This window comes from Cebus imitator, unplaced genomic scaffold, assembly GCF_001604975.1.
Source record: "Cebus imitator isolate Cc_AM_T3 unplaced genomic scaffold, Cebus_imitator-1.0 Scaffold121, whole genome shotgun sequence".
NCBI lineage: Eukaryota > Metazoa > Chordata > Mammalia > Primates > Cebidae > Cebus > Cebus imitator.
Genome location: NW_016107436.1, coordinates 5,414,953 through 5,425,976, shown reverse-complemented (window position 1 = coordinate 5,425,976; position 11,024 = coordinate 5,414,953). Strand labels below are relative to the sequence as shown.

Sequence of the window (11,024 nt, the reverse complement as noted above, 5' to 3'; positions counted from 1 at the left end):
AAAAAAAAAAAAAAAAGTTTTCTGTATTGCTTGTCTATTACTGAGTAATAAATTAACTTTAAACATTTAGCAGCTTAAAACAGTATACGTTTATTTTTTCACAGTTTCTGTGGGTCAGGAATTAAGAGTGGCTTGGCTGAGTGATTCTGGCTTAGTTCTTGCATGAGGTTGGGAACAAGATGCCCCCAGGGTTGCAGTCAACTGACGGGCTGCAAGACTTGAGGGAGTTGGAGGATCTTCTTCCAGGGTGGCTCACCTGTAGACCTAGCAAATTAGTGTTGGCTGTTGGCAGAAGGCCTCAATTCATTTCCTCCCTGTGAGGGCGTCTCCAGAGGGCTGCTTGAGCATCCCCTTGACCTGGCAGCCAGGCTCCTTCACAGCAGGTGATCCAAGGGAAAGCAAGCAAGCCAGAGCTGTGGTGCTTTCTATGACCTAGCTTTGGAAGTAGTTTCATGCTGTCATTTCCACAACATCCTGTTGGTTACCCAGGTCAGCCTGTTCAACGTGGAGGGGACTACAAAAGGGTGTAAATATTAGTAGGTGAGTGTAATTGTGGGCCATCCTGGAGACTGGCAACCACTTTCTGTCCACATTCTTCTGGAGTAGGGCAGGGAGGGCCCAGACTGGGTTTTCAGGAGCTAAAGTAGGAGAAAGATAGAACTGGTGCATGAAATATACAGCAAAACCCAGGACTAGGTCCATGGAACAGAAACGAAAAACATACGAAAACCACAGAGATTAGCAAATGAACATGAAATCACAGGATACGTAAGAAGCATGGAAAGGAAACTGTTTACGTGGCTGTGTTAGAGGCTATGACATGAGGTAGTTCTTCAAAGTGCTTAAAGCAGAACCTACTACCCAGTTTAAGAGTGTCCACTGTGTACCAGGCCCCGTGCTAGAAACCTTACACAGAGTATTACATTTTATTATCACACAGACTCTGCAAAGTAGTTGAAAAGGCCCTAGCTGAGTGTCAACTGATGTGAATTCTAGTTCACCCCTGCTGCTGATTAGCAAGTTGTATTGTCTCTTTGAGCCTCAGTTTCCTTGTGTGAAAAAGTAGGGATAATGATACAGGCTCCATTTATTTGTGCCAAGGAATGAAATGAGTCGGTAACTATAAAATACTTAGAACAATGCCTGGCATGAGATGGGCTCTGAAGAGCATTAGCTGCGGCTGCTATTGCTGTTACTGTCATCACCATCTTCAGCCTCCTCTTGATTATTATCACTGTTGCTGCCTAACTTTATCAGCCTGCAGTCTCCTAATCAATAGGTATTGAATGGAAGGCTTACACACTGCAGTTGTTTTCTAAAGCTCTTTTCATCACTGTGGAAGAAGAACCAATGAAAACATTTACAGAAAGCTGCTACTTTAAGGAAAGGTGTTTCACTACTAAGGCCATCATTTCTGCTCTGCTTAGCTCCGAGTTGGTTCCCCTGTTATGTCTTGGGCTGCAGCTTTTCCTGTGCCTCCATTCCAGGTGGTGATGTTCTGGACTATGATGCTGAATGGTCCTTTACCCAGAGCCCTGCAGAATTCGGAGCACCCAACTCTCCAGGCGAGCGCCTGTGATGCCCTGTCTTCCATCTTGCCAGAGGCCTTCAGCAATCTGCCGGTAACATGAGGGTGTTTTCTCACCCTTAAATGATGGCTTGAGCACCAGAGCTAGAATTTGATTGTTTTGCATTTTGAACCAGTATTCAGCATTATCTCTGATGAAAAGGTATTTGTTCTACCTGAGTTGGGGACGAGGGCACTGGGGAACAGCAAATAGGAAAACTTGAAGCCTTAATATATCAGGAAAGCTGTTTCCCCCTGTACATTGGAATGTGGGTGGTAGAGGCAAGGGTAGCAGAAGTTTGGAAGGCAGATAGACTTCAGGAAGATTTCATATCCAAAGTTAAAAAGGCCTTGAGTTAAATCCCAGCTCTTCGACTTGCCAGCTCTTTGACTCTTAACCTCTCTAAAACTTGGTGTTACCATCAATAAGATGGCAGTCATGTGAAAAATAACAAAGTATGTGAAAATACTTAGATCTGTGCCCAGCACATACAGTATTTGTCTTAGTCTGTTTGAGCTGTTATAACAAAATACCGTAAATTGGGTAGCTTCTAAACAACAGAAATGTATTTCTCATAGTTCTGGAGGCTGAAATTAAGATCAAATCACTGACAGACACAGATTTCATGCCTCAGGAGGGCTCGCTCTCTGGCTCACAGATGGCACCATATGAGCTGTGTCCTCATGTGGCAGAAGGGGCAAGGCAGCTCTCTGGGGCCTCAGTCATAAAGGTGCTTATCTCTTTCATGAGGGCTCTGTTCCCATGACCTAATCTCCTCCCAAAAGCCCCACCTCCTGATACCATCACCTTGGTAGTGAAGATTTCAACATAGGAATTTGGGGAGAACATAAACATTCAGATCATAGCAGAATTCAGACTGCTTTTTTTCTTTAGTCCTCAGTGGTATTTGTGTCTATTCTTATTTACATAAATTAGCTTTTATAAAGAAGGCAACTTTAATGAGGTAGAGGAATAAAAATAACCTAATTCACATGGCTATAAAGGTTAAACATGATGAGATGCTGTGTGTGTCTTGCACAAAGTGGGTGCTCAGGTAGTCATGGAATCTGAATTGAACCTGCTGTTTACCAGGGTAGCCTCAAGGTCGCAGTAGTGTTCAACTCCTGAATATGGTCTCAGACACAGATATTTCACATCTTTCATGGAAGCCTTTGGCTTATAGTGATTTCATTCTCATTTTTCCCTTGTCAACCCTCTCATTGCAGAATGACAGGCAGATCCTGTGCATCACAGTGCTGCTCGGACTGAATGACAGCAAGAATCGCTTAGTGAAAGCTGCAACCTCGCGGGCCCTGGGAGTCTATGTGCTTTTTCCCTGTCTCAGACAGGTCAGAGTGAGCCTATTTAGTTGTTCTGTGCCCGTTTTGTAGTCCATGGCACCCCTATTTTGTGAATATAGAGCTCCCGTATTGGATGGTAAAGGAAACTAAATTGCTTTGTAATCTGATTTCTTGTTGCTACTAAAACATGGTCATGGGCCAGGCATGGTGGCTCATGCCTGTAATCCCAGCACTTTGGGAGGCCAAGGTGGGTGAATCACTTGAGGTCAGGACTTTGAGACCAGTCTGGGCAACTTGGTGAAACCCCATCTCTACAAAAAATTAAAAAATTAGCCAGACATGGTGGTGCGCACCTGTAGTCCCAGCTACTTGGGAGGCTGAGGTGGGAGGCTTGCTTGAGCCTGGGAGGTGAAGGTTGCAGTGAGCAGAGATTGCACCACTACACTCCAGAAGTGTTTATATTGTTTATATATAAACAACTCTAGACATTACTATATATATATACCATATATATTTATTACCATATATATGGTAATGCTTGTAGTTCATTCATTTTTAATTAGCACACTGCCTGGGACCCTCGGTGCCCAGTAAATGTTTAAATTAATGAATGATCTAATAAAAATGAAATGAGGCTTTACCAGGTGGTAGTCATCATTTAGAAAGCTGATACAGTTTTTACTAAGAAGGAAATAACACCCTCTTTCTCTCTTACTTGTGACATTTATCTCACTGGGAGGTGTGTAGTACATAGGATGTGTTTTGGAAATGCATTTCTTTCTCAGAACATTACTTCCTGAGATGATAATCAACCAAGCACAGAGTGCCTGGATAACTGCCCCAGGCCAGGTTATATATTCCACGTTCATAAGAGCAAAATCCGTAGACTCCTCGGGTGTCCATGGCACATACCAAAATCATGGGAGCCTCTCCTGGGATTGTTTTGAGTGTCCAAAGTGTAAAATATAAGAGTAGTACATTGATTGAGTAGATGAATTTTGATTTCCAAGTAGAAATTTGCTGTGAATGCTTATAGATTTATCTGAAAATAAGTTTGAGAATTTCAAAGGTAGCAGCATGACCTCCTCAAGTAACAGCAGTGTTGTGTTTTGTCTTACAGGATGTCATATTTGTTGCAGACACAGCAAACGCGATATTGATGTCACTTGAAGACAAGTCTCTGAATGTTCGGGCCAAAGCAGCCTGGTCCCTAGGCAACCTGACAGACACTCTGATTGTCAACATGTAGGTGGCTCAGCTTGCTTTCCCCAGCTGATTTCTGAGACTAAGGTCCCAAGAGAATGTCCTCAATCGCTACTATGAAAGAATCAGCAGTAGTTCCCCCATATTATGCAGTCATTCTTCCTGCTTTGTTTTAGTTTATATTCCTTCAGAAAATAAAATTAATAAGCTGTTCTTAACATATATTAGGAATACATTAAGACATTGTATGCCGATATAAGTAATATGTCCACATTATAGAAAACATAAAAGCAAAACCTTAGTAATGGATACTGTGCTTTTAAAATACATTTTTAAAAATTTCTTAAAGTAATATATTCACAGACTAAAAAAAAAAAATCCAAATGGTACAAAGCAGTGTTCAGTGTGAAACGTTTCTTCTACCCTGACACCTTGGTTCCCTTCCCCAGAGGTAGCTTCTTATTCATGCGCAAGTGTCCTGCTTTTTGTCATTTCACTGTGTAAGTGACATGTAAAATGTGTAAGCATTCTCTTTTATTATTGACTTGTTATAAATCCTTATGTATGGTTACATAACTATCACTGTGTGATGATGATTTAATCATTTTTCTATTACTGAACGTTTGTTTTAGGCTTTACGCTTGTAGGCTTTTATATTCGGTGAATATTTTTGTGCATGATATCTGGATTTTGAGATTTTTTTGGAGACATTCCTAGGTGTGGGACTATCGGGTTGAAAGATACATACTGTAAGTTTCTTGGTATAATCTAAACAGATTTGTTAAACTGTTTTCCTAAATTTTGTATGGTTATACTAAGTGAATATATTTTTATATGTATATATTTAAGTACATTTACCTTTTAACATGTTTGCCTGCTTTGGGTGGAACAGGGAAACACCAGACCCAAGTTTCCAGGAAGAGTTCTCTGGTCTTCTGCTCTTGAAAATGTTACGATCAGCTATAGAAGCATCCAAGGATAAAGACAAGGTAAACTCACAACAAAACCCAGTATCTCTCAAATAGATACTTAATGTATTGTAGCTGTAGTGTGGTGGCTTAGTGTGGCTTGATGTTCCTCAGACTTTCCCACCAAATGTTACCCCTGTTCAAATTGAGGGTGTGCTCAGTGCTATAAATGGCCCTCTCCACACATGTACAGTTTCTTTACTGTCTCCTGCCTCCTGCCTCCTGAAAAGTATCAGTGCCCATCGTCATACTATATGACATATTCAGGTTCCTTTTAAAATTAACTGGTTTTTTGTTGTTGTTGTTTCTTGTTTTTTTTTTTTTTTTTAATTCAAAAAAAAAATCTTTAAGTAGAATTGGCAATTCAGAAAGATGAGTAGCTCCTGGCTTTGAATATTACCTGTTAAACTAATAAGTTTAAAAAGCATAGGCCTGACCTTTAGGTCAGACATACAGGGATTCAATCCCTGGCTTGCCCTTTAGTAACTAGGTGACTTTGATATGTTATATGTAACTTCTTTGAAGGTCAGCTCTTCACCTGTAACGTGGAGGTTGTGGCATATACCTCACTGAATATAAAGATGCCTTATGTTAAAGCACCTAGCACAGTACCTGACCCATATTATGTGCTCACTTTAATACTACTTCTGAAAATCTGGTAACACCCAGGAAGCCCTATCCAGAGTAATTCACTCACAAGTTCTGAGGTTAGGGCCTGTGAATTGGTTTTAAAACCAAAGGAAAAGCCTCCCCCAAATGATTCTGGTGGGCTAGTCCAGTAGAAAAGTATTGGACTGGAATTATGGAACCTAGCCTCTCCTCCTCGCCGTGCTATAAACCAACCTTGTCCTGTTGTCCCTGGTCCTTATACTCCATCTCAGTAAAACAAGGAAGATGGCCCTCTCTGAGGTCCTAACACTAAATAACATAATTAAATAATCAGAAGAGTTTTGTAGAACCTTCACCTTTCTGATGGTTCAGAATGTTAACCAGACAAGACCTTGCAGAGTTCCAAGGACTTGCTTTAAGAAGTCTAGGACCTTAAAAAAAAAAAAAAACAAAAAAGCACTGGGTGTGGTGCCTCACGCCTATAATCCAAGCACTTTGGAGGCCAAGGCGGGCAGATCACCTGAGGTCAGGAGTTCAAGACCAGCCTGACCAATATGGTGAAACCCCGTCTTTTTAAAAAAAAAAAAAAAAAAAAAAAGAAGTCTAGGACCTCCTGGGTTTTTTTTAAAGCTGAAATTAGTCTTTTGGAAACATCTCTCTGGCTTAACAGATTTCTAAAGCCTTTACATTTTTTTTTTAGGTAAAAAGCAATGCTGTCCGGGCCCTTGGAAATTTGCTTCATTTTCTGCAACGCTCTCATGTAGAAAAACCCACATTTGCAGAAATCATTGAGGAGTCTATCCAGGCCCTAATTTCCACTGTTCTAACAGAAGCTGCCATGAAAGTCCGATGGAATGCTTGTTATGCAATGGGAAATGTTTTTAAAAATCCTGCCCTTCCATTAGGTAAGAAAGTTTCCCTTTTCTCCCTGGTGGAAAGCTTCTTGGGACAGCACACACCAATCTACATTGTTGTTAAAGACGTTAGTCACATGTTGTACGTCATAGTATTAGGAAAAAATGGAGACATACTGAAAACAAGTTTAGGGGAACATTGAAATACATCATTACCTATGGGTAATATATAATGGGATAGTTTATTGCCATTTAAAATTACTTACAAGAATTTGATAATCTGGAAAAATACTTCTGGTGTTAAACGAAAATAGATAGTAAGTCATTTCTACAGAATGATCTCAATAGATGGATAGAAAAAAGACTGAAAGGAAATTGTCCTAATTATTAACAGTGATTGCCTCTGGATGAGCAGAATTTTTTCTGTTTTCATTTTCCTAATTGTCTACAATAGCATATATTGTTTTAATAAAGTCAAGAAAAAATAAAGGAAAAAACTGGAATGAGAGGGGATATAAATTGGAAATCCCATATGAACTGTGTACAGAGTGGATGCCATTAATAAATGTAAGGAGGGCATCTGTCTCTAATTAGTGGTGTGCGGTGCACCTAGAGGTGTCGTTCAGGACCAGCAGCTGCTTAGTTGTATGGATCAGAGCCTCCAAATCTTGCTCACTTTGAATGCCAGCATTCACTTTATTGCATCTCTCTCTCTCTCTCTCTCTCTCTCTCTCTCTCAGAAGATCTGAAACCTAAGGATGTGTTCCTGGAGAGGAGAGCATGCATCAAGCAAGGGGAGTCTGGCTCTGCTCCCTGTTATTGCCCAGAGCATCCAGGCAGGCCAATCAGCTGGGAGCATGTGGAGAAGTAGCCTCCTGGCTTCTTCTACTTAGGAAGTCACCTAAGGGTGACCTTTGGGGTTGGGGCTCACTGAGGTAAATGTCTGCCTTCTGGAGAGCCAAGAGGTCCTTGAAACCAGGGCACCTCAATGGTGGTTGGCTCCTACCTGCCGTCCTATCTGGCTCTTGCCCTCAGCCTACTAGAGAGAGAGAAGTTGACAGGGACTGCATGACCTGGAAGGAAAGGGAAGCTCCAAAGAGGCAGGAAGTTTGAGAGCTAGAAAGCATCCATAGCAGAGCTATTAGGAGACACATAAGAAAGGGGAGCCAGAAACTGACAAAGGACTGTGACTGACAGGTTGGAGTGTGAGAGTCTCATAGCTCTAGCAGTGGCCCATTGTCAATGGCAGCAACATCTACCAAATAGAAAGGGCCTGCTCGCTTGTCTTCGGAGGCAACAGAGAAGCAGGAAAGGGCTAGGAGAGTTAAGAGAAGCTGCATTCTACTCTGTCACCCGTCTTGAGTAAGGACACCCCAAAATGGAGTGGGTAGCAGTAGCTCTGGTAAGGAGGAAAGTAGTCTGGTTTCCTAGGGCCTACAAGAATGGAGAAAAGATAGAAATCTGGGCGTCTTTTTCTTGAAATTGTAAGTTTTTTTCTTTGCAATAAAATGTGTGATTTGCTATGGCCAGAGCAGTGTCTGGATGCTGCTGTGAGTGAGGAAATAATTCTTTTTGCTGCATGAACAGGGCCGCCACATGCAGTGTGTGATGTGCACACTGCTCAGAAGTGCCCAACTGAGAAGACAGATGGGGTTGCAGTTCAGTCCATGCTCTGCCATGAAGCCTTACCCCATGGGACAGAATCCTCCCAGAGAAGAAGCCTTTTTCTGGATCACCAAAGGCCCTATATTGGGTAGCAGAGGCTCTAAGCATGTGGCAGGCTGATAACAGGGAAAAAGGGAGGTTTGGAGATTGACACCTGGGCACTTACCTAGGATTCTACAGTCAGTCACCACTCTGATCTTACAGGATGATTGTGAGAATGAAGTGAACACATAAAATGACTGTCTTGAGCACTAGTGTTTATGCTTCCTTCTGCCCTTCTATTTCTAAGCCTGCATATGTTTTAATGACTGGATTCTTTCTAGGAACAGCCCCATGGACCTCCCAGGCCTACAACGCCCTGACATCGGTCGTGACATCGTGCAAGAACTTCAAAGTGCGCATCAGATCTGCTGCTGCCCTTTCCATCCCGGGCAAGAGAGAGCAGTATGGGTCTGTTGACCAGTATGCTCGGATCTGGAATGCATTGGTCACTGCCTTACAGAAGAGCGAAGACACCACAGACTTTTTGGAATTCAAGTACTGTGCCAGCCTACGGACCCAAATCTGCCAGGCACTGATTCACCTCCTGAGTTTGGCCAGTTCCTCAGATCTGCCTTGTATCAAAGAAACCCTTGAACTGAATGGGAATATGGTCCAATCCTATATCCTACAGTTTTTAAAATCAGGAGCAGAGGGAGAGGGCACCGGAGCACCCCCCAGCCTACAGGAAAGAGATCAAATGGTCAGGATGGCCCTGAAGCACATGGGCAATGTCCAGGCACCGACTGGAGACACAGCCAGAGGGGCCATCATGGGCTTTTTAGAAGAGATCCTGGCTGTTTGTTTTGACTCATCTGGATCACAAGGGGCACTCCCAGGGTTAACAAATCAGTGAAGATCCCACCATACTTTATAGATGTCGAAGGTGGCAATAGGAAGACCTGAGCTTGAGCAAAAGGTACGTGGGATTTCATCTTACGGGCAGAAACAATCCATTCACTGTTTATTTAGAATGACTTAGCAGTGATTTAAATTTTCACAGAGTGGCTCCGCAGCACTGGCCATGGTCAGGCTTGTTGGAACCTTTGACCTGTGCATCCAGGAGCCCAGGAGTCAGGTTGTATTATGGGCCAAGCAGACAGGGGGGCTTTGAGTGCAGTTAGTCTCAGAAAAAAAAAAAAAAAAGGTAGGATTTAGGAATTACAGTATTGTATATTATGTCTGTAATTGTGTAATAAACTAAAGAGAAATAGTGTGACCACAATCTCCTGTTGTTACCAAGTTGTATTTCTAGAAAGCTGCAAGCAGAGCTGCAGTTCAGCCAGTTTGTACTGGCGCAGCCGTGCAGGATACAAGGTTACTGACAGTTCCTCACAGTTGATAAGGAGCTTCTGCTCTGAGCTTCTGGAGTGCCCGTGTTCCCGCTGATGGCCTTCTCTGCCACACTTCCCCTCCCACAATCCAATAACCAGAGTTAACTCCCAGAAAGTAGGACCCTTTAGCCTAGGCCACAACATCGACTTCCTAAATTTCCTGATGCCCTTTTGGAGATTGTGAGCCCACACACTAAATTATGGTTGTTTCGCCACCTCTTAATTTGTGCCTTTAAGAAAAGATGATCTGGTTAATTTAGTTGGTTACAAAGAGGAGTTTCAAATTATATTTTGATAATGCCCCCAAAAGTTATGAAAGTAATTTCTACTGAATACATATATTTAAATTTTACTTTTCTCTATTGAACACCTACAATTTATTGGAATTGATTTCAATTAGGAATGTAGGGATATATAAGAACAAATTAAAGTTTTCCATACTTTGATGTGGGACAATTAAGAAGATACAAAAAATGGGTTTTGGTGATATTTAATCATCGTATCTAGCTTAAAATACATGCTTAAAGGCATGTGTCTTCCGTTTTTCTCCTTTGCCTTTTAGTTGCTCTTTTCCTGCCTCTGATATGTTGTTGGAGGCTCAGAAACTGCTCTCTGGGCAGTGATGGGGGAACAGAGTATTAAAGTTCACTAAAGGCTCAGTTTTCCATTGATAGAATATCAGTTTCCACAGAATTAAGACTGTAAGCACAGCAAAGACACTGAAATTGGATGCCTTTAAATTGCTTCTTTGGAGATAACTCTGAACATGAAGTGTTATAGAGGGCCCAGGAAACTAAGTTGAGCCCGCCTGACCCTGTGATGAGTCTTGGAACTTCCTTCTCTTGAATACATCGTAGTAGTAGCTTCTTGGCATTTTCAGAAAAGGAAAAATATGGCATATATAGCTTATTACTATGATTCTTTGAGTTTTCTCAGGTGAGTTTTTTATAAAACATTTGTGAAGTGGCCTCATGGTTTCATTTGATGATTCACGGTTATCTTTTGCTTATCTTGAATAAAATCCCATTCATTTTCTTTTTAAAACCTTAGCCTCTGTAAAGGTTTCCAAATCCTGATGTGGATGTTAATGTTCATGTGCAGAAGAAGAACCAAGGCAGTATGCTGATTCTCTTCTCTGCAGCATCGCAGGTATACAGACACCAGAGGACAAGAGCTCCTCTCAGATGCCTGCGCAGGTGCCTCCGGAAAGCTGCTGTGGGGAAAGGAAGCCACAGATAATAAAAACAACTTATGCTGATGAAAACCAGCAGATAACCCCACTGATTCATAATTCTAATGCAGAATGCCAAATTCTAAGTTAGTTTTTAACTACTTAAAAATTGGGAGGAAGAGTCATTCAGCACAGATGACTAGGGCCTTTGTCCATTAGACTACAGCATTATGAGACATTGCTTATCTTGCTCTTTGAACCTTTTTTGTCACCAGTGAAAAATAAAACCATTAATTCCTACCTGCTTCCAGA

General features: G+C 41.8%; 1 protein-coding gene across 5 annotated transcripts in view; it reads left to right on the top strand.

Moving 5' to 3' along the window:
• Window positions 1-10,509, top strand: part of HEATR6 (HEAT repeat containing 6) — a 37,450-nt gene extending 26,941 nt beyond the window's left edge. For 2 of the 5 annotated variants that reach the window (XM_017539897.2, XM_017539898.2), the window contains 6 exons: window positions 1,488-1,622; window positions 2,795-2,917; window positions 3,990-4,114; window positions 4,965-5,061; window positions 6,350-6,554; window positions 8,492-9,411. In XM_017539897.2, the coding sequence (XP_017395386.1) occupies window positions 1,488-1,622; window positions 2,795-2,917; window positions 3,990-4,114; window positions 4,965-5,061; window positions 6,350-6,554; window positions 8,492-9,063 (1,257 nt within the window). In that variant the 3' untranslated portion in view covers window positions 9,064-9,411. Of the gene's footprint in view, window positions 1-1,487; window positions 1,623-2,794; window positions 2,918-3,989; window positions 4,115-4,964; window positions 5,062-6,349; window positions 6,555-7,243 lie in introns of all 5 variants that reach the window. The other 3 variants (XM_017539896.2, XM_017539900.2, XM_017539899.2) reach the window with 3 other exon arrangements.
• Window positions 10,510-11,024: the final 515 nt, after the last annotated feature.